We start from the raw sequence: 24,581 nt of genomic DNA, 5'->3' as shown, positions 1-24,581 counted from the left end.
GTTAGTGGACAATCATATTTGTCACACTTTTATTCTTTCGGATTTGTTCTTAAAAAACCAAAATTGGCACGTTATTTTGTGAATCCTTTTTAAAGTTCTTTTCTTATTCTTTTTATCATTGTACGCCTTTTCTAGAATAATTCCGACAATTTACATTCATAAACTAATATGTCGGAATATTTATTCAAGATATCTGACACCACGATTGTTACTTTTCGAATTTAAACAAAAGGCTCCGAAATGTGAGCAATTTTTGTACACATTCACATTGCTACGTATATCACGCGTGTTAGGGCTTGATAGGGTGAGAGTAGGTAGGTAGGGTAGGTTGGTAGGTAGGTAGTTAGATAGGTAGGTAGGTAGGTAGGTAGATAGGTAGGTAGGTAGGTAGGTAGGTAGGTAGGTAGGTAGGTAGGTAGGTAGGTATAGAAACGTAGCGAGATACGGGATTGAAATCATAATGCGTACAATGCTTTTATTCTATTCTCATTGCGGGGTAAATAACATCTGTACATTAGATCACTATAAAATCGGCCGCCATTGGTGAACCGACAATGGGGTTTCGCTCTCCTCCCTCCTCCCTTCTCTATTCAAATCTCATTGTACAATATGAATCAAAGAAGACTCGTCGCGATGACGGTGTTGGTTGCGGTTTATAGACCGTATCCAACGAAAAAGAGCGAATGGAAAAGAGGGATGGAAGTTGGAATGATGGTGAAGGGGAAGAGGAAAGGCAGAGAGAGAGAGAGAGAGAGAGAGAGAGAGAGAGAGAGAGAGAGAGAGAGAGAGAGAGAGAGAGAGAGAGAGGGGACACATTTCTCAAGAGGGAGAGGACGAGAAAGGCGTGCATGGTTAAGAACAGTCGGCTGAAACAAAAGGCGGAGCATAGAGAAACGTCTGAGCATCGCTTCGTATTGTGTTTTATGCTAGAACGGGTTTTAAATAAAAGAGTAATGTGTTTGTCCGTTGCCACCACCGTTACTACCACCGCCGCCGCCGCCGCCGCTGCCGCCGCCGCCGTCGCTGCCGCTACCACCGCCACCGTCACCATCGCCATCACCACCACCATCACCACAACACCGTCACCATCCCATCATCGTCACCACCATCACCGCCGTGCGGAAGATACACACCGATCGACCTCGGGGTGAGTGGGCGAAGGTAGGTAGGTGGGTACGCGACTAGGTATGTCCCCCTTTCACTTCACGGCAGATATAAACTCTTAACATCTCCGTTTGGTACAGCGCGAGTCTGCCAATCGGCGGCCGGTAGAGGCGTGGCTGCGGCTCGGTGAAACCTCGCGTTTGGTCGAGGTCTCGGGGTGGAACACTGTGGCACAGTGTTTTATTTCGCGCTCGCGTGGAGTATGGAGGGGACCGTTAGTTTCAGCCCTATCCCTCCCCGAATACGGATTCCGTCTCTGTCTCCTTATTCTCTCTCGCTCTCGCTCTCATCTCCCTGCCAACGACTGTGGCCCCGTTGAGCTCCCACTTTGCTGCCGCGCCGCACTCTACCGCCTCTCCGTCTATCCGCGCGCGCTACCTGAATCGACTCACCCGGGATGCTGCAATTGTTGACAATGTCGGCGAGCGGGAGGGAATAGAAGGGGGCGAGAGCATGAGCACGAGTCGCGGGCGGCGGGACGCGATTCCGCATTTCGGCCCCCGGCAGCCGAACGAGAGGGTGTTGTTCTCTGTGCGACAGTCGCGTACAAACTTGGCAAAGTGTAGGCGTGTGCGCGCACGTACGATGACAGGCCAGTATCTATCTATTTGCCCTTGCCGTCTCGCAATGTCTTGTAAGCTATTGAATTTTGCAATGTCTCGACAATAGTGTGCACATAAACCGGCGGATATCTCGCTCCGAGCTTCGATCGGGTAACGCGATCGCGGCACGCCGAGAGCAATTTCGCCGAATCGTCGTCCGTGCAGGTAGAGAGAAGATCACTCACTTAGTGGCTCGGTGTCCTCGCACGGTATGTGGCCGAGTGTCGTCGAGTACGCGGCTTCGCGCCTGGCCGAAATCATCCACGACGCGCGGTGATCGCACGAAGTAATTTGTACGCGGTCGGAAAGAGATTCCCCACTCCTCACACTCACGATTGAGTGTCATTAACATCCGGAACAGCGATCATGTCGTTACCCCGCGGCGTCGGCCTCGGTGTCGACGTGGGCCAACTAATGCAACATCAACAACAGCAACAGCAACATCACGTGCTGCCGGCCGCGTTCTTTCTGCGCGCTAGTGCCGAGAGGTATCAGCGGACCCCCAAGTGTGCGCGATGTCGGAATCACGGAGTCGTGTCCGCGCTTAAGGGGCACAAGCGCTATTGCCGATGGCGAGATTGCGTGTGTGCCAAGTGCACCCTTATCGCCGAGAGACAACGCGTTATGGCTGCTCAGGTAAGATTCCCCCAATTTTTCTATTTGCTCTATGTGGCAAATCTATCTTCGTCTTCCAACGAGACTCGACTTTTTTTCCAAATTGTCCCCAAATTCTTGTTGTTTGAAACAAGATTAAATAAATATTAAATAAGTTTTGAAAACGCAAACTTTTTCTGCAAATGAGATTTTACTCGTAGACTCGGAAAATTATCGGCACCTGTACTTTGATAACTTCGATGAATTATATCTTAAATGAACGTGGAAAAAATACGATAATATAGATAATCATTAATTTAGTGTAATAATTTTCATTATCACGAATAAATATAAGGATTTTTACGTATCCATAGCTACACGTTTTTGTAAGAAAGAAGCGAAATATTTTAAAAAATTCCCGAAATTATATTAATTTGTTATTTTTGTAAAATATGAAAAATATATGAAATTTATTAGGATAACATTTTCTAAAGGTATTGAGAAAAATGCTTGAATTCTAGAACTTTTCAAAAATTTTAAATAATATCTGATGAATTGTTACTCAAATGCAAAAATATTAATATTAAGATATACTATCATCCACATAATAAATTATGTAAGTGTTAAAAGTTGATTTGAAAAGGTATCTGAAGAATGACTATTAATATATTGTCAGATGTATGGAAAGATTTTGTAACTACCTCATAACAACGAATAAATATAATTAGACAATGGATTAAGTTTGACAAAAACTTTAATTAAATTTTTTAAATTTATATTATATCAATCGCTAATTAACGTTTCAATGCATATTACTTTTTCTACGTCCTACTGAAAGCGTCCTTTTATAATTTTAATTCAACTTTCTCACTATTTTGCTCCCTCCTTGTGCTGCATCAACGTGTTAATACACACACACATTTTACATCACACACACACACACACACACACACACACACACACACACAGATAGTATACACGATTATCCTGTTTTCCTCTATAAATTATCGTTGACAGAATTTTTCTGCTTTATGGATGTGATATATCAGTGTAGCTATTAAATCATGGAGACAATTAGATTATATTTCAAAAAGAGAATTGTAATACTACACAGAGAGAATTTTATAGTAAAAATTGTAATAAATTGTAAGCGCGAACCAAAGAAGTGATTACAAAAATTATGGTTTTTATCAAATTACCGTAGTATTTACACTACTTACAGTATAATTTTCTGAAATTTCTTTTTATGGTCTGTAGCTACTATCGTATATAATAATTTTTACTATAAAATTTTCTTTGTATTAATCAGTGACATAAATACACTGATCTTTCAATGATGATTGCACAATAATTCTGAAGAAAAAATCACTAAAAGTCAGGGGTTACTCACTAATTAACACGTATAGTTATATTAGTTATAAATATTCTCTAAATTTCCTAGAGTGAAACATTACTCTAAAAGAGTGAAAATCGAATATATCTAAGTTCGAGTGATTTGTCACTCTAATTAGAGTGAAAATGCACTCTATAAGAGTGATTTTTATTCTAATGAGCACTCTTATAGAGTGCATTTTTACTCTAATTAGAGTGACAAAACACTCGAACTTAGATATGTTCGAGCAGAGGGACTAGACATTTCGATGCCCGAGGCAAAAGAAAAATTGCGTCCCTTGTATTAACAAAAAACATTTCTTTTACAACATATAAAATATAATAAAAAATAATATTAATTAGTGGTATTTAATATATTAATATTAATTTAATTGGGACATACAATCACGTGTACAGGTATACATTACAAGCATACATATTTAATAATACTGATGCTAATAAGCATTTTAAAACACTGTAAAAAATTTATTGCAACAAAGAATATTACCCCAGCCAAGGTTCAAACCTGGACCTCCCTACGTTTTGGTATGGACGTCTCTACCAATTCTTAACTTTAAAATATATAGAAATTTTTGTTGCCATTTTTGGGCTCCTTCAAATTTTTTACATGAGGCAAGTGCCTCATTTGCCACACCCTAGCCCCGGCTTTGTGTTCGAGTTTCACTCTTTTAGAGTAATGTTTCACTCTAGGAAATTTAGAGAGTATACCACTGAAAATCAGTGAAAATACTGATTATAATTTATTGAAGAGTATGCTTGTCATTTAGCTAATATGATCGGGGCTTATATTTGGAATCTTTCTGCGAATATCTAACCTGCTGTAACAGAATGAACAATAAAAGCAATTGTGATCGATCCTTCATGTGCTTGTAATATATATGACAGAGAGGGGGAGGGGAAGTAATTCTATAGCATAACATCTGTAATTTTAATTACGGTTTACAATAATGAAATTTGAAGACAAATAATGAATATTCTTTCTATTATAGAAATATAAGAATATTCGATTACGCGCGATATGTATCAAGGAGGATATTCTTTATAACACACAAATTGTTATACGTTCGTCTTGCTTAATATCTAATTAATATATCTCAGCAAATTTTACCTAATGTTTATCACGTTTGTTGTTAAACGAGAAGGAAATTGTTTCAGGTCGCGCTCAGACGGCAACAGGCCCAGGAAGAAAGCGAAGCGCGCGAATTGGGCCTACAATTGCAATACAATGCCGGCAGCTGCAATACTGCCCCCGTTCTACCAGCGACCGCCGGGGCGACGCCAGCTGGTAGCCCGCCCCCGCACCCGGCGCATGTAGCGAGTCCGGCGGGTCTCGCGATACCCGCGGCAGCAGCGGCGGCTGCTGCCGCCGCTGCCGCACATATCCAAACGCAGCTTCAGCATCAACAACAGCCTGCGGAATGTGGTCTACCGAGAAAAAGGTCTACCCAAGACGAATATCGGCAGTCCAAAGTCGACAAGAATGATGCTGTTGTCGGTAAGTGAACCGTATTTTGTTCTGTCGCGTTTGAATCCTTATTTTAAATGTTGTCTTTTATCAAAAGTTCCTACTAACTGACTAACACATTACTTGAAATACTTGACATGCACACGCTCGTAACAATGCTTCTTAGCGTTGTTAAGTTAAAGCGATAGTATCGTCGATTTCTTATTTGAAGAGCGCCAAGCGCTCTCAGAACAAAAGAGAAAAAGTAGAGTATCGCTATTTAGTACAAGTTCAGTATGTATGGGTGCAATAATAATCGACGGCACGCGACTAAGAAGCAGGCGCGCATGTGCGTTTGGCACACGCGTGACTTGCGGACGAGTGGCCATTAAGAACGTGCGTACCACGCCTTAAGTAGGGCAAGTGGCCGCAGGCCATAATGTTGTTAAGTAAATAATGGTCACAAGCTCGTAGGCCCTTATTATACTCAAATGCCACTCGAAGTGAAAGTCGTACTCGTTAGTGACGGCCTTTAATTCTCTCCGTTCGTTCTCGACCCTTTCGTACTCCTTCCGCGAACTTCTTTTCCCGGACGACTCGTTCTCGCCCTGTACAGTACAAGTGACATGCACGCATTTACATCCTGGTATATATACTCAAGTGCACTTTCGCTTTTCTGATAAACTTCTGGCATCTTGCTCTCACACCTTACTTTGCGTATCGACAAACCTACCTACCTCAATATTTCGTCGGCTTGTTCAATTCTTTCAATATCAACTTATTCATCCTTTCTTCAGAATGTTTTATTTCTTATTTAGATGTCGAAGGGAAATATTAGAATCAGATTAGATCGCATTTAATGGTGCATATCCGATCAAGACACTTGTAATCGAAATATGTGAGCACACCAGGATCAGTTTCTTTGTTTCTTTTTTCTCTCTTAGTTGATATTATTTTATTTCAATGCAGTTGCAATCGATTATCGGTTTGTTACGAATACTTCATGTAGCGCTTTTCTATCGCTCATATCGCACTTTATTGTTACCTCTGGCAATGACATTTGAAAGAGATTGCCCTTTGTTGTGTTCTTGTTGCAAATATAATTGTGATTACTAAAATCTATGTGCATCGTGATGTTTCGTTATACATGTATGCATTCAACTCACCACAAGAGTATCTTGCAACGAAACAATCAATGGATCGTTTAATTACTCATCATACATTTTAGTCCTTTATCGCTACAATTTATCTTTCGTCTTCTTTCACTTGATTGCTCATTTAACAATAATTTTTGGAAAATATTTATTGATATATTTACAATGTTTTAGATAAAATCTTTATGCATAAATAATAATAGCTTAATAATAATAAGCAAATGTAAATTTTTAATTAAAAATTAATTAGGCGACCTAGAGAACATTATACACGCGTCTCAAATTACATAAAAAATTTTGCCTTTATTTTCTTACACGCTTTTCGTCGCTGTATATAATTTTTATTATACCTAAGTTGATTTCTGTGATATATCACAGAGTACTGGATTATACCGTCTAAAGAGCAAAAAAAAGAAAAAAACGAAGAGAGCACGAGATCTGATAGCAATCGCCTTCCAGGCGAATTCAAAGCGTGCAAAAAAGGGCAAACGATGTCGACGAAGAATATCGTGAGCGAACATTTTCTTCCTACGAGGGAAGATGCTTTTGCTATTCTTTATGGAACACAGATTCTCTCGCCCATAAAAAACGGAAAAATTGCAAGAAAGAACGATCTCTAATAATATTCAGAAGTAATTAAGAATTGAATCAAATTTTAAGTATATTAATTGTATCTATTAGTATAAATGTACAAATTTCTAGATCTGCGTGTGTGTGCATAATAATTTATTATCTAATAATAAGTAAAAATTACAAATTTGTAGTTCTCAACTCAAACTACGTGCCTAATATTCATCAGTCTTAAAAAGTTAAAACAGTCTTTATACGAAGTCAGAATACATAATACTACAAATTAATTTGATGTTAAATTTAATAATAGTATTATAATTTTTTCTACACACGCAAAAATTTAGTGTCGATTCATAATGGTATTATTCGAAATATATTTCTAACTTTTGTCTAATTCTTATTTTTAATATCACAAATGTATCAAATATATCAATTTTTTTTATGAATTTAATGTTTTCTAAATTAAAATTTATTTAAAAGGGAAAGAATAAAAACACAAGAAAATTAATATAAACAGCTTATTTTAGTAAATCTCACTTTAATCGTAAACAACAAAGGCGTAATTTATCTGTCTAAATTTATTATCTCGGCATTTGGTTTATAAATTATTATAAATTATTTGTATTGATTCACGTGCTAGTCTACTGATTTCTAATTTTATTTTACAATAATATTTATGTGACAAATTTATGTTGAAAACCGTAAGGAACATGAAAAGCAACAAAGATACTACTCTGTTACTATAAGAACCCTTAGCGTACACCTGGGTCGTTACGATCCCGAATGTACCGCGCGTACCTGTGGGTCGAGGGAGATACGTAAGATGTCTTTCTGGTCGATCTTTGAAACAGAGCACTTACACTACTATAGAACTTCGGAGAGTCTCCGGTCGAGAAGTTTAGCGGTAATTGAATTTCTCGGATCAGTGCCTTCGACCGCGGGGGATTCTGAGTTGTTGGTCGCTAGCGCGCACACACGCACGCACGCACACACACACACACACACACACACACACACACACACACACACACACACACACACACACACACACACACACACACACTCTCTCTCTCTCTCTCTCTCTCTCTCTCTCTCTCTCTCTCTCTCTCTCTCTCTCTCTCTCTCCTCTCCTCTCTCTCTCTCTCTCTTAGTAGGTCGGACAGATCACGAGGTTACTTGCTACCAAGTGGGTGGGTGTACTCTCGGTAGCAGAGAGAAACTCGACGAGCTCCCATTATATCGCAAACGGGAAAAGAGATATCTACTTCTTTATACTTAACGCTAAGGGAACGGATACTCGCGACTTTACAAAAAAAAAAGAAATTTTTTTTCAAAGACGGAGAAAATTGAGTAAAAGAGATTTTTTATTAAAATCTTTTCGCCATTATGTCATTAATGTTCTTTACTCCAATTTACGTGGTTTTATTCTATGCTTTAGCTCTAGCAGAATACATTTGTTTGATAAAGTTTAATCTTAATTTTTTTTTATTTGACAATTTACAATAATTGACTGAACCGATTAGACACTCTTATCATCATGAATGTAATTTTAATAAAAATGTAACGTTTGTAACAATTAGAAAAATAATAATGACAGACTGTCTTCGATTTCAATCATATTTTGATTTTAGAGATTTTGTTATTAATATGATTATCTATATGTTTTAATAAAGATATATAAGTACAGGCTCTTATATTAAAATAAATAACTAAATAATTAATACACGCTTACAGAGCTAAAGCTGGTTGGATTTTGCTAAATAAACATTTTAATAATTAAATGTACAAACGTTTCGGCCATCTTCAGTGTACAAAACAATTTTTCTCGTAGTTACAATCCCATTCGTTAATCCACATGATACTTAAACGGTGAAAATTAATAACTCTCTCGCTGAGACTTAGGTAAACATTGAGTCGAAATACCATGCCCTATCATCTATGTTTATAATGATTGTAATCATTAATATAAACCGCCGACAAGGATTACTATGTTAGCCAAAAAATGAACTCTCTCATTCATTATGGGTGGATATTGCTAAGGTCAGACTTATATTATCTATATGATTGTTTGAAATTATAAGACATATTATTTTTCAGTTTTTAATTTAAATAACCAAAAATCCCTTACATAAACAATGTTTGATAGATTTTTATTATTTAATTATGTGTACAGCACGATGATACAATTGGTTACTACGAATAGTTTCAAGTTATTCATGAGTCGAATATGTTAACTGACATTTACGAGCGATGAAATACAAGAGGGTGTACTTTGCATAGCAAAGGGCGAAGCGCCGCACGGCGCAATCATTACGTCGAAAAGGACGATGTCGAGATTTGGTCTTTCCGTTGAGATTCTCTATGGAGGAATAGGGTGGAGCAGAGAGGAGCAGAGAAGATTTGGGAGGGCTTTGTAGAAACCGGTGCACACACGCACGTGGCAGGCGCCTTTTGTATGTACGTGTGCAACACACCCTTTATCCCATAAGGATCACTTGGTCGCTTCGTCTACCAGGGACCATTATCCGGCAATTTCTCGCAGGAGAGGGAGAAGCTTCTTGGAGTGTCCAAGAAACTTTGTGAAAGACCAGTTCGCTTCCGTTCTTCGTCCTTCGTGACTGCGGAGGACACCAGGAAATTATTTCGTTCCCTGTAATACGCCCCCTGCGCTTCTTGGATTCTCCTTGCAATTCGCGCTCTCGTGTGAATTTACGCGGTGTGTTTTCACTGGGGAATGAGCGGCATAAGAAAGATTGCATCATCGTTTTCTTTCTTTTAAATGTCAAAAGTTTACCTACCTGTCCACCTATGCCTAAATTTTCTAATTCGAAAATAATATTGAGTTTTTCAAAAGTAATTTATTCCTGTTAGTCAAATTACTTTATTACGTTACACGAACTTTTTAATTGTATTTTTAAATTGAGGCAATAAAAACCTGAATTTTACGTGAAAATTTAATAAACGGTTAAAATAAAAAGGTAACGTTGACTATAATTTTTTTCATTAATATAAAAATATTCACAAAGAGTTGTGCTTAAAGTAGTTGTTAAAATTGCGATTAAAAAAGAATAAGATTATCCATTCTCTGTAAAAACGTTTAATTGTTAAGTGCACTAAAGAATTAATAACGGAATCGGAACCGTTGATCAATCACCCGTTACATTAATTTGTGATAGTGTTATACATATACGCACTAGTCGGGGAACGAAGAATTTGGCAAGATAAATACGATTTAAGTAATCAAATTCAAAGTCGGTTAAGGCAGAGAAAAAGAGAGGGAAGGGGGCGTCATGGCTCGCATGGCTACTTATGACGTGCCTGGCAACATTGTTTGCAAAGAGTCAGCGGGACTTCGAAGAATACAAACGCGGACAGATAGGTAAGGCCGACTCGACCTTACTTATTTGCATAGGTGTACCCGCTCTCGGGGTCGAATGCACGTACACGTGCAACGCCGCCGAAGGAGCACGTCTCTAAGAGTGTTTGAACAAAACTTCTACCAGCGTTCCGACTACCTTCCTCTCTGCTCTGTCGGATTCCCCTAAGATCGTTGGCGGTATGGCTCTTGACAGCTCGATCTTTGTTGATCGATACAAGATCCGCGGGAATGTCGCTAAATATCATTTTGAACGTGATTTTATGCTGGTAACTGGGTGTGAATACAAGGCGAGTAAAAGCTGTACCTCTTCAGAATGGAGATACAGAATGATATGGAATGGAGATTTGTGAGCGACTCTGTCAAGTTGTCGACTAGCCTCGCTTCAAGATATTTGAAGATTATAATTTGAAGATTATAAAACCGATGAACCCTGATAGAAAAAAAGAGGAAAAAACCTGTTGCAATGGTATACACTACAGAGATAAGATCTCAAGTGCGTCATCTTATAATATATCCTATAATTATAAGTAACATTAGCGCCCATACAGCAATCTGGAGCAGCACGTACAAATCTTTCTCTTTTTTATTTCAATTCTTCTAAAAGTTGATGAAAAAATAAATTTCAAAGATATTTCCACAGTGACAGCCAATTCGATGTAACTTAATTTCGATAAAGAGTGATTAAAATAATCTTCGGAAGCCACGTCAGCTCTCTCGAAAAAAGAAAAAGCAATGGAAATCAGACACTCCATGGCAGAGGCTTCGCCCTTCGGCTACTTCCGCGAGCATAAAAGAGCCATTCGATCCAGTCGACTTAATTAATTTGGCAGGGGAACGTACATTCAAATATTTGATTGACGTAAGAAATATCTAACTTTTTTTTTCTCGATTATCATAGCGCGGCAAATACACACGACATTTGCTTCTTATATTTAGTTATCTTATACATAAGTGATATAACTCTAATAAAAGATCACAAATATTGGTAATATTCGTATTGTTGTATATTTTTGTCATGATTTGCGAATATTTTTAAAGTAATAATAATATGTAAGAAAGACTTAAAGATTGATGTAACTTGATGATTCAAGAAATTGTGAATACGGTTGTGAATAAGTATAGACGGCTCATCGCGTGGAGCCGACGATAGCGGACAAAGCTTTCTCGACATGCGACAACATGGCGGCTCAACATCGCAAACGCAACGCATTGGCGAACATCCAGCCGAGCGTGAAAGCCGTCGTTGTAGATTCGACAGGCAGAAAGAAAAAACTAACGATCACGTTATATTCCTCGGAAAATAGAAGCGAGGCCCGATGTGGAAGGGCAAGCTCTCGAAGGAACCCCTGTAGCGGGGAAATGGAAGCGACAGGATGGAAAGGGTGAGCGAATCGCGCCCACTCTTCCTCCCGAGGAAGCCTACTACCACGCTCAGAGAACGTACTTGGCAAACATTTACGAGGCATAAACGCCAAAACAAAAGGCGACTGGGCGCGAAACAATTAAAAACGTTACGCCCGATCGCTCTCCAACGTTCTCGTCTCTTGCCCTTCTTCCCTCTCTTTCTCTCTCTCTCTCTCTCTCTCTCTCTCTCTCTCTCTCTCTCGCTCCCTCCCTCTCTCGCTCCCTCTCTCTCTCGCTCCCTCCCTCTCTTGCACGCGCGCGCGTTCTTCCTACGCCTTCTACCCTCAGCTCACTCCATCCATCATATATTCCGAGATGTATATATAACTATCCCGCGACCGTATTCACCCCTTTCACAACGAAAACACATGAACGTTGTAAAGCGGTGCTTTCACGCATACATACATACGTATGTACAAAAGTGTACGCGTACACATACAATACACATGCAGATAGAGAGAGAGATAGGGGGGGGAGGCTTGAAAATAAAAGGGAATCGCGACGATTTAATGACTGATCGGGCTGTTGCTCGCTGTTGCTGCAGACTGAAGAGCTCTTCCTCCCCCGCACGTCTCGTTTCTGCTTTTCCTCTCTTTCTGTCTTGCCTTTTCTCTTTCTCTATTTCCTTGTCTGATAAGGAACTTGCTGGTTCTTCAAACTCTCGCACCCGCTCTTGAATCGGCAGGGTCATTTTTGCACGGCAGATCGAGCGCTGCTATTTTCCGGGCGTATCGATACGTAATAATGAGAGTCTTTTCTTATTGCTTAGATTCCGTTTTGGGTTTTGAGTCTATAAACTGCTGCTGCTATTACTATTACTCCCTTTTTATATACACACATGTCACATACATAAATTTTAGTGCATCGTAATGCGCATTAATACGTTTTAAATTATTGAATCTTGAAAGCTAAATCTCGGCAGAAAAATTTTTGGTAAATAAATTTAATTACTTGTATACAACTGTAAATTAATACTTTTCCTAAAAATTAATATCGTACAAGATTGCTATTTATTAATCACATGCGACTATGCAAGAGAAAAGAAAAATCGTTTTCGAGTTTTGCGTACACCCTTCACTATTTACTTTATGACTGATGAGAATAATAGAAAGTGATAATTGAAAGCCCTCTCTCGCATAATCTTCAATTTCTCGCGTGATTCAAAACTGGCGAATACAAAAATTTATCGAGAAAATATCACTATAAATACGAATAAAAAGTCTCTGTAAAACGGAATCCACCTTTTTAATTGGTTAAATGTCTAGAAATGGTGTTATACATTCCAATTTGTGTGTGTGTGTGTTGATTTTTCTTTCTGCATATTGGAGTAACCTTAGAAGAAGATAGAAGCAAGCTGAAAAATATAAAATAGAATCATTATACAAGTATCATTAGACATAGTAGTCTCTTAAATCTCGGTCAAAAGAGGAAGGAAGGAGGGGGCAGAAAGATAAAAGATTTGTATCGAGAGGAGCGTCGCGCGAGCGTGGTTAGGCTTGTTTCGCCTAAGCCTAATTTATAGGGATGTTTCGTGTCCTCCACAGTTGCCCCGCAGGCTGTGTGTCCTATTACTCCTATTCTCTATTATGCGCCGACGCCGCCGCCGTCGTAGGCCGAAGCTTCTCCCGATATCTATGTGCCATTCTAAATTATTCGGTATTGTCCTCGCATGATTCCATTGTCCGCGTCTGTCTCCACCGTGTGCTGATACGCCATGCCGCCGCAGGTTAGGGCGTAGACCTACAACAACATCCGCCGCGTCGCCGCTGATTATGCGTGCGTGTATCTGCTTCGAGTGCGTCTTGTCATCGTCGATCGTCAAGAGAGAGATCTATACATACGTACATCGTCGAACATGTCTAATTAATCGTCATTCCCGAACCAGCACGCGTAAACGTACGGTAAGAATATGCGTCGCTCAACGGAGCTGTCTGTGACGGATATGTGAAATCGACGATTGAATCGGCAATGGATCGCTTTTTCATGTTAAAACTTATGCACAGTAATTTATTGCAAGGATAATTTTCAAGTCAATAAATAAATGTCAAGGATAAATGCGTATGACCCATCAAAAAGAAGCGAAAGAGAAACGTATATGATTAAGTTTTAATGAGATTATTTTAATATATTTATGTCATCGACAATTAAATAACAATTAAATTTATAATTATTTCGGTAATTGGATGTGTGTGTGTGTGTGTGTGTGTGTGTGTGTGTGTGTGTGTGCGCGCGCGCGCGCGCGCGCGTATATATATATGTATCTATATAATTATTATACATATATTGATAATATAAAAAATATAATATAGAAAATATAACTTATAAAAAATGTAAAAAAAAATTTAAATATACTAACGCATTTTTGTGTATTCGATTCAACACGATCTTGTAAATAACGTGAATTCAAATCACAGCGACGTTACTTCATCAAAAAGCCATCGGCAGGCACCGGTAGTATTTAACTGGTAGTACTCTAGTATACCATGGCACTTATTTTTCTCCGACGTACGCAACGAGTTTTATTAACTTTTGCGTATCAAAATACATGCTAGGTATACATATATCCATGGGATGCCCTACGTCGGAAGACATCCAAGCAAGTTAGATCTCTCATTCGTGTGTGTGTGTGCGTGCGTGTGTGTGTGTGTGTGTGTGTGTGTGTGTGTGTGTGTGTGTGTGTGTGTGTGTGTGTGTGTGTGTGTGTGTGTGTGTGTGTGTGTGTGTGTCTGGGACAGGAGAGATTACAATAAATTGCATACACACCCTTCTTGAAATACAAGACAAGTACAAGGGGATGAGGAGGAAAGAAGGGGGAAAAAGATTCCCGTTCGCGATACTGTGTTCCTTATTGAGCCACGTTGCTTTGTCCCATCCAAAGGGGCGGTGACGTTTCACAATGATCTCAAATTTTCTCACCTTTCTCGCCATTGATTAGATAGGTACTCTAGCTCAACTAGTACAGAAATATCGTGTGTAAAGTGTTCCAAGTTTCGTGCGATATTACTTATTATTTTTATTCATTTTATATAGCTGCACGACTCAATAGCTTAAACGAGCCATGATAGACTGTACAATGGTACAGAATTAAATCTTGCGTATATTTGAAAATGCAACATGAGGATTTGGCAGATATCTGACATATGTACTTAATTACGCCGGTTACATTATCGTCAGACTTTACGAAGGTTACAAAGGGATAGAAATTTCAACGTCGTGCGAATGGCACGCACGTCGAAAGTTGTAGGGGTTCATCCCAGCCGGAGGTCGATCGGGGATCGGGGGTGTAGGTCCCTGAAAGAATGATATTTTAATAACAGCCTCTATCTCTGCTGGTAATATCTACCAGCGATTCCTACGAGAAAATGGAGTCTAAACGCGTGTGTTTATCGGTGTGTGCAACACTTATACAAACGTATCCCAGGACACGTCGAGGGTTTAAGAATCCTCTCGGTGCGCCAGCAGCTACATTAACGCGGACTCTCGATATTGCATTCCTTTCCTTTGACGTCCTCGAATGTCAATTATTAATGTTATTATCTAGATGCCACGCTGGAGGAGGCAAGTCGACGAAGATAGCTGTATCCTGCTACGGAATTTTCCCTCGGCTCATCTCTTGCGAGAAACGCGCGCGTCACTCATTCGTGCCATAGCATATACATATAACATATACAGTATATAACGTGATGTTATTTAGTGCTGCCGGGACAAATCGATTGAATATAATAGTGCTAAATTAATTAGAGCAAATTGCAATTAACGCAAAAATTGTAAATATTGAATAATCGCAAACTCTATTAAGAAGAAGTTATGAGTATATATATGAGCTATAAGCAACTAAGAAGAAATTTATCATTGAAAAATCTATAATATACATATTTATCGATATTATTTTTAATCAATTGTCAAAACTCAGTCGAAATCAGAACTTTTTCTTAGGCGAGAAAAACTTGACTTGACACGGAGCAAATTAAAGCAAAAAGATTATCTATATCGTAAAAAAAAATGAAATAATTGCTTCCGATCCATGTAATCGAGAAAATCCGGATAATCTATTAAATGGAGAAATCGCTGTTAAGAGCACGATAAAGACTCCTGTGCTTAGACGGGTACGCAAAGGGCCGCTCGTATATGAGGGTGGCGTAACTCAAGAGGGTGGGTTAAGGGAATAAGGGGGTGAAAACGGAAACCGCTCTGGCTACATTTCCCCCCTATCAATCTCTCCCTACTAATAAACGAACGGTTAAACTTTTTAACGAGCGGTCAGACTTTCACCTCCTAAGCGCGACCAATCACCCAACGGGATTCTTTCACGCATTGCCGACGACTTAATGCTCGTGCACGTGCATAACGTGCGCGTGTTGTAACGGCGCCCTTGAGAGTTCTGTACACCCTGCTTATTGGCAATACTTTTAGTATTGTCAAAGATATTACTTGCTTGCGCGTATATGCCTTTATGTATGTGTCCTCTCTCGCAATTATGTTTTCAATAAATCACATTTTCGAAAATTCAGTATTTGTTTCGAAAAATCAGACAGATAATCGCGATAAACTCACTCTTAGTCGTATTTCCTGTTACTTGGCTACTAAAACATTCCAAGAACAGATCCCGTTCTATTTCAGGCTTGAAGCGACCTAGAATCTCCGAAAACACGACCATATTGTCAACCAGCGATACAGGCAATGAGGATGATCGTGATTCTGATTCCGGTGGCGAATTACGAGTAGATCGTTCGTTAGGTAAAACTAAAAAAACTGTTACATTTTTTGCATCTTTTTTTTTAATGCGAAAAAACATTCATAAACATAAAGGTACAGATATAAAATTATCTTTTCATTCATATTAACGCATATAATCTAATATGTTAGCAACGAAATCTTAAATCGTAAGTACATCAAAATCTTAACGCTTAACAATAATGAACAATATTTAATATACGTTTAATTGCTCTGCTTCTATTCAAGCATCTAAGAGTTGTGATTAACTTGAGTATTTCGAATCGATCGGATTGGATCGTTTCTTTTATAAAGTTCTTAAAGTTTCCCGATCAAATGACAAACGTTACAGTGGTGTCGACGCCGTCAGGAATACCAGAATCTGAGACAACAGCGAGAAAGCGAACTAATAGCTTGAACGATTCCGAGGAGGATAGTCCAGAACCGGGCTCGCAGAGTCCGACGCATACCCCGCCACTAACACCCGCCTTGACACCGCAAAGGGAGGACACTCCAGCACCAGAAAATCTCAGTCTTCGCAAAAGTGGCAGTCCTCCGCAAACGCAACAGACTTTGCAACCGGTAGATTTGGTTCAACCTAGGCCTAGTCCTCCGCTACCTCCATTAGCTGTAAGTTTTATCACTTTAGATCTTTGACTTAAAGAAATATAGAAAAACGATAAACGACGAATCGCGTCATAAATAAAAAGCAAATTGGCAAAATAAAAATTATGTAACATTTTGACATTTAAGTATATCTTTAAATTTTCATATTAGTTTCTCTCTCTCTCTCTCTCTCTCTCTCTCTCTCTCTCTTTCTATTACTGATATTTTTTTTATTGTTAATAATAAATCAATTTTGTAAACTCAACTTGACATCAAAAATATTATTTATGTATATAATAGATTGTTAAATGCTTCTTTAATTTAATAGATTGTTTAATTCTTCTTTAATTTATAATAATTTTAATTTTAATTAGTAAAAACAAATTATCTTTGAAAACATATTGAGCAAAAGTTTTTCTTTATAATCTTCATTATATACAATTGAAAGTAGATACTCTGTTAGGCAAAATTTAAAAATTGTGCGCATGCGCGCGCGTGTGTGTGTGTGTGTAAAATGTAGAATTGTCACCGAAATATTGCAACGAATAAGGTTTTCTTTATAAGAAAAAAACGTTCGACATATACTTAAACTGTGGTGTAATATCAAACAAAAGAGAAAAAAAGACGGGAAATAATAAGCTGCTGCCGCACACGAGCGATAATTCTCAAATGAGAAATACGCTCGATTGCAGGCTGCGACGACAGTGCACTTTCCTCCTTACGCGCCTCTTTACGGAGCGAGCTCACTAGCCTATTGCTCGCCGGCGCTCTATCAGCATCAGCATCATCACCACATCCCCGAGCCACGAGAGATTCAGATGCAGATGCAAATGCAAAATATGCAAGCTTGCGGAGCATTGCAGCTACAGCAGCAACAGCAGCAGCAGCAGCAACAGCAGCAGCAACAGCAGCAGCAACAACGGTCGCCAGTAGATGTTCTACTGCGTGTATTCCCCGGAAGACGACGCGCCGACGTCGAAGCACTTCTTCATCGTTACAAAGGTAAGATGTCTTTACTGTCTATTTTCTTGAAGAACTTTTTAAATTACTCACACACGAGACAAAATTTCTTTTGAAAATGTTATAATATATCGATAGTTGTTATTTATTCGCTTAGAAAAGGAAATTCTTAAAATTTCATTGACGGTTAAATACTTGAAAAATACAACTATATTTGATTATTTGAAAGGAATTGGTTTGAGATTTCGTTACGAAAAGTATGTGTACATTTGCGACTGAGAAATATATATATTTTTTTTTATTGTTAATATATATACAGGGTGTCCCAAGACATGTGAGTCAACGCTCGTAAAAAGGTAGAAGGGATCGAGATGAACATAAAAGTCCAATATTGTCTTGGGTTAGGTCCACTAATAATTGAGATATTAATGTATTGAAATCTGCAAATAATCTAATTAATTTCTATTGTAATTGTGAACAATAAATTAATATAAAGCTTATCATACATTCACGATAGATTTTTTCTTCCGTGTTATGGCTTGAGCGGATCGAGCTCTTCCCTCGCGCGCTCTCATTCGCATAATTTGAAAAATTAATACCTTGATTATTGGTGGACCTAATCCAAGACCTAACCCAAGACAATATTGGACTTTTATGTTCGTCTCGATCCTTTCTACCTTTTTACGAGCGTTAACCCACATGTTTTGGGACATTCTGTGTATATGTATATGTATGTGTACCCACCACACACACACACACACACACACACACACACACACACACACACACACACACACACACACACACACACACACACACACACACACTCGTTCACAAGACATTTGTTATCTGACACTTTATCACTACAAAGTTACGACGTTACCAAAATTTGTGATCGTAAATTTTTCGTCTATATGAAAATTGTAGGAAAGATGTATGAAAAATGTAGGATACAAGTCTCTTTTTTGTCAGATTTATCTTCTCTTCGCAGTAATATGTGTATTGTCGTTTGATCTCGGTTAGCAATTTTTCGATAATATTGTCCTAAATGGTTCCACACAGTGCATTGAAAATGCGCGGCCTGCCGCGCTTTGACAAGAAGACAAAAGGGAAATTGTATATATGTCGCAGGCGACGTAGTATCCGCCATGGAGGTGCTGATCTGCGAGGACAGTCTGCAGCCCAAGTCGGCGTTCTCGCCGCTGGCCGGCGCCCTGGCATCGGCCGCCGTGGCGTCCGCCGCGTCTGTCTCGGCGGCAGCTTACGCGAACCGCGCCGCGTACTGCACCACCCCGATACCGTCGACGCGGCACCGGTTCCTGGCCGCGCCTTACACCGGTACCGGTTACCTGCCTACCGTCATCAAACCGCCCAACCAGAATCTACATGCCAATGGTACTGGCGACGCCTATCGGGAGACCAGCCCCGATGATGCCAGCGATAAGACCAGTTACTCCGAGTGACCTGACGAAAATTATGCCGTCGCCTGGTCATATTCTTCGATACTCCCCTAATGGACTATTTGTTTGCACATCCTTCATTTGCGTCAAAGTGATAGGCGCGCAGTGTAAAATTCTTTCTTGAGTTCTTCAGATTTCTACGTATTGTCAGCTGTTTAAAGCTATCCAAATTATTCCAAATTCTAACTGATGGTAATAATACAACGTGGTTAAAATTTTAAGGAGATACATCATTCGATCGTTAAATTAAATTATGTATTAGCGGGATGAACTATATCTGTAACCACCTCGAGTAACTAGGTCCGTTCACCGAACGGACCGACCATTCAATTATTCATTAGTAATTCTTCATTGGTATGTCATATCTCTTAAAAATCTTCACCTTTATGACTTTTTGAATCTTTTGAGAATATTATTTGCATAATTTGCTTTCTGTGAAATACGCACTTTTAACGATGAAAAAAAAACCCTAAATATATCCAGAGAAAGAAAGAGAGAGATTTTTCTTTCTTTTTCAATTTTTTTGACTCGCTAAATCATCTTTAGATTGGACATGACAATGTTAAATTTAATAATTGGTCGTTCTTACGCCAACAGAAACATAATTTTGACGATCAATAAAACATCCCATGAAAAAGTTGTATTCTAGAAAGGAAATTACTACTCGAAGAAACCGATAAAATATCATCTTAATGAAAGAGATTCTATCCAAGAATTGAATTTATCCATTATCTGCAACAATATGGAAATTTAATGACGTTGCAATGAAGCTCTGTTTCACTAGACAATAAAGGGGTAAATATTGTTGTCTCCAAAGGAAGATATCGAGAGCGTCTCGAGAATATCAAAATATTGAAGAGTGTCTGACAATCCCCAAGAATATCTGACTTTAATATTTATACACTTGTATATCTCTCGCGCGAAGCTGGCGAAAGGCTGGCACAAACGCTTAATCAGATGTCTGCGTTAATTATCTGCTGATTCTAAATCGTGAAAGATGAATTTTGCTGTGTAATGCAACGCGTCGTACAAAACCTACAGTATGAAGAGAAAAGCGCCAGAAAAAATAATTAGTTCACGGCGATTCGTCTTCAGAGTATACTTTATACATGTGTAGATAAAGATTATATAGATATGTGTGTAGGCAACAAGTTCGACGAGTATATCAATCAAAGAGGGAAGTAAATCTGTAAATACGGTATATAATTAATGACATTAATCTCGAGATTTTTGCCAAAATATACTAAACGTGTTATACGTGCGTACATACGTATACACACACATAAGTGTTGCCTGTAAGTATAATGCCTGCAAGGTATTTAGATTGGCTGCTAGCGGAAATATCATCTACCGTAGTTATCAAATAATGTGTTATTCGAAGAAAAGTGTATAGACCGTAAATACATATAATAAATAAGATATTGATACTCTATATACACATTAATAATTTACTTAACCTTTTTCATTAAATCTTCCATAATAAAAAATACACACACACACACACACAAATAAATGCATTAAATTTTTTATTTATTTAGAAAATAAATCACTAGATATACATACCGCAAAATCTTTTATTAAAACAGTTAATTTTTATTTAGATTCTTAATTTCAATCTATCATTAATTTAGATGCAAATATATTAGGTACTGAATTCTCCAGTAATTTTATTTTTTATAATACATAATTAATAAATTATGTATTTAATTGTTTACATTTTTACACAAATTGTTATTTATTTTTAATAATATTGCTTTACGAATTTTATAATCTTTGCACGATTGAGATGTTGCAATTTTCTGCGAATCTGCGTGCAATGTAAGTCTAAACGTAACGTTTATTGTGACGGAGAAACGAGACACGTGTCTTTCTGCAGAGAGATAAAGACCATACGATTGATTTTATGAAAGACGGTTTTCCGGTTGAATGAAAATTTTACTGCATCCTTCGACAAACTAAAGGAAAAGATATCGGATGACGAACACCGTTTGCAGGTGAAGAAATGGGATATGCGATGCGCTGTTGTATTCCCGAAATCGTTTCATGGTCGATCAATCTCAAATCACGCTGCTCTTTTTCAATAAATTGATCTCGATCAATATGAATGATCAATTTCTGCCCCTCAATTTACCTAGATGCAGAATTGTAGAGAGTAAATTACACAATTTTTCCCACACTTTATATCCATATATTTCCTTCGTAAAAGCTTTTGCGTTGTATACTTACCGAGGAATTTTTCAATTATTTTATATTTAATTTTAAATTGTGCGCCAAAGTTTTATACATATATATGTATGTATGTGTTTTTTCCATTTTTTACCACAGAATATCTCTCGAATAATTTTGGCGAGGAGACGATTCCCGTAATAGATACTTGGACAATTATGTCGATTAGGTGTTCCGACAGACTTAGGTACACGGTATCGATGGAATACCGATAATCGACTGGCCTCTACAAGGCGCGTATCCGATAGGTCGATGCCTGAACACGCGCCTAGTGTTATATACCCAGCAATTTGTGCCCGCGTATGGTGCGGTGCATATGGTGCATACGGGCATTATAATGCTCCGGTTATTATTTACGAGGTATGGCCGCCTGGTTTTCCAAGGGTGGCAATATATCGACACCCCGCTGAGTTCTTCCTTTGGCTACTGGTTATCATCTATAATGGAGTATAATAGCACCCTCCTCCCTTCTCACCCTTCTTGCTTTTACCTTGGCCGCGATCGAGTTTAATCCGCAGTCAGAGAGTGCAACAATCCCCTTTCTTCTTCGCGTCTCGCGTCTGTACTGAGGAATTTTAAGCCATCGAGTAGGAAAAGGGGTTGTTAAAGCTGGAAACCGATCCGATTGTTGGGGCGAAAGGGGAGTACTGAATGATAGGAGCAAAGTAATTTAAGATTCTCCAAATAGTGAAAGATCAAGGTGCCGAGATTGTTTATGAAATTATATTTCTGTCGATGTTGATCAACCTTAAGGATGTATCGGACTGAAGTTTAAAATGGTACAAAGTTGCTAAAAATTTGTGAAATTGTTCTTTTAGTTTCCCTAATGTACTGCAAAAAATTGAAAACGCATCCACTAAACGGTTGCTGAGTTATAACTATTTTCATTTTCACTGATTTTACATGGTATCCTTTTCTATCTTATGGAAAAGGACGATCTTGACGGATAAAACAGCTAAAAAAATATAGAAGAAATAGTACCAATGTTTTGAATTTTTTTGTATATAAATTTAGTATATGAATAGATGAAAATATCTGCCAAGTTTCAATTGTCTTCACTACACCGTTTTAAAGAAATAAAATATAACTTGAGATAATTGTGCATTTTCACTGTCAAAAGTTTAAACTCATAAGTGAAAAAAATCACAAATACGTAAAAAATGCCTTTGTAAGAATAAAAATAAGACCCCAACTATCGTTCAAGTTTCTTACATCTAGATTTACAATGCGTTAGGCGTAGATATTTAAGTATTTCAAATTTCATGCACTTTTATCTAAGATTGTATGTCCGATACATCCTTAAGTTTATTTTTCTCAATGTCATTAAATTTTTTAAGTATTAGCCCAAAGTATTTATTTGATAAAAAGAAAATTTCATTCTATTTTATTTCATAATTAGTTACATACAATTACTTTTGTTATAATATTATTTGAATTTTTTAAATTATTATAATTTCTTTATTTTTAAAATAATATAAAGTTATGCAATTTTGTACGTACACATTTCAAGCCAAGTGATATATATTAATCTTCTTGTTTTCTTACAAAATAAAATTTGGAGTTGAATTATATTATACATGTATGATACATATGTATACGCGGAAAAATAACATGTTCTAAATGTTACAGAGAAATATAATTACTAATTTATAAATGCGCGCATACCAGACTGCGGAAATACTTTCGTGCATACAGTTTATTATAACAATGCTTTTATATCAGATATCTAATAATAAGAATATATACCTTGTCAATTTAAATCTTATGACTATGTCATTGAGACGCTTATTATTATACATATATCCGAAAATAAAATTTTAAATTTAATGAGTAATGCGTTTTGTTGAGAAAAGATACGACGACGTTACATAATACCAATGAGGATTTTTACTTCCATGACTACTTTTTCTTTTCCATTTTTTTTTCTTTATTGGCCGATGAATATAGCTAACCGAATAACGAGTCAGATGGCTTTTAACATTTTTTCGACTTCCATCAATATTTGCTTTCTCGCTTGCTATTTCTCTTTATCTTCTTCTCCGTATGAGAACCGAGAGAAGTTCTTTTACCCTACGTGGGTGCACACGCGCACCCATACACATGTTTTATGGCTACATATCGGCCCGCTTAAATATACATACGTGTGAGTGCATGGAAGCCAATCGAAGAGAGATCTTTTAGGCCGTCTCTTCGGGTCGCGCGCGGAAGAGAGAATAAAGTGTTGCCGAACGTTGACAAATATGGCGCCGTGTTTGCTCGCCCCGAGGAACGATCAGTCTCGGTGGTACCACCGATCTATGTGGGATCTATACAGGTAGGCACATGTGTACATATGTGTGATTTAATGTAGACGAAGGATGATACTTCGGTAATTCTACCGCAGAGCGGATGTCTTTTTGTCGGGTAATTCTAGTCACTTGGTAACTAATCAAATATTTCTTCCTTCTTTGTAATTTTCAAAACAATGTACACAAATTCATCCGTATAACTTTTATTTTTTTACGTTATTAATTTTATTATACTTAATGTAACAATCCACTTTGCCTGTAAATGTCAGATATAAGGACATTAATGATATAATTAGGTAATCCCATAAAATATTCCATTTTTGCGTTAACGAAAATGTTTATCTCGTTTCTCAACTGCAATGTTTGTTATCTTGTTTGGCGTAGGGTAGAATTAATCGCGAGAATAGAGAGAACGCGAAGTAATAGAGTCCCTGCCCATGCCAGTACAAATCAAGGTCCTCTTCCTTCCTCTGAGGGACGTCGCGAAACAATTCCGAACTGAATAATATTAGTATCTAACAATAGACGTGCTAAATTGAAATACAGAGAGCACCATGCTGTTTCGCCACCCCGCATTCTCCGCGCCGTTATAAACGTTCGTTCCTATGTATAGGTGTATACTATG

At 38.0% G+C, this 24,581-nt stretch overlaps 1 protein-coding gene across 1 annotated transcript; it reads left to right on the top strand.

Annotated features, from left to right (window-relative positions):
• Nucleotides 1-415: 415 nt before the first annotated feature.
• Nucleotides 416-20,874, top strand: LOC105835522 (doublesex- and mab-3-related transcription factor A2). Its single transcript, XM_012678909.3, has 6 exons — nt 416-2,402; nt 4,908-5,247; nt 16,324-16,440; nt 16,769-17,046; nt 17,715-18,024; nt 19,114-20,874. The coding sequence occupies exons 1-6, from the start codon at nt 2,133-2,135 to the stop codon at nt 19,443-19,445; spliced, it is 1,647 nt and encodes a 548-aa protein (XP_012534363.1). The 5' UTR covers nt 416-2,132; the 3' UTR covers nt 19,446-20,874.
• Nucleotides 20,875-24,581: the final 3,707 nt, after the last annotated feature.

This window comes from Monomorium pharaonis, chromosome 4 (assembly GCF_013373865.1).
Source record: "Monomorium pharaonis isolate MP-MQ-018 chromosome 4, ASM1337386v2, whole genome shotgun sequence".
Classification (NCBI taxonomy): Eukaryota; Metazoa; Arthropoda; class Insecta; order Hymenoptera; family Formicidae; genus Monomorium; species Monomorium pharaonis.
The sequence above is the reverse complement of the archived record's forward strand: the minus strand, read 5'-3'. Positions and strand labels throughout refer to the sequence as shown.

What these genes read in the sequence shown, in the direction of transcription:
- LOC105835522 (XM_012678909.3), top strand. Translation starts at nt 2,133, where the DNA reads ATGTCGTTACCCCGCGGCGTCGGCCTCGGTGTCGACGTGGGCCAACTA. An exon ending in AACGCGTTATGGCTGCTCAG is followed by an intron (nt 2,403 to 4,907) that starts GTAAGATTCCCC and finishes AAATTGTTTCAG; the next exon opens with GTCGCGCTCAGACGGCAACA. An exon ending in CTCCGCTACCTCCATTAGCT is followed by an intron (nt 17,047 to 17,714) that starts GTAAGTTTTATC and finishes GCTCGATTGCAG; the next exon opens with GCTGCGACGACAGTGCACTT.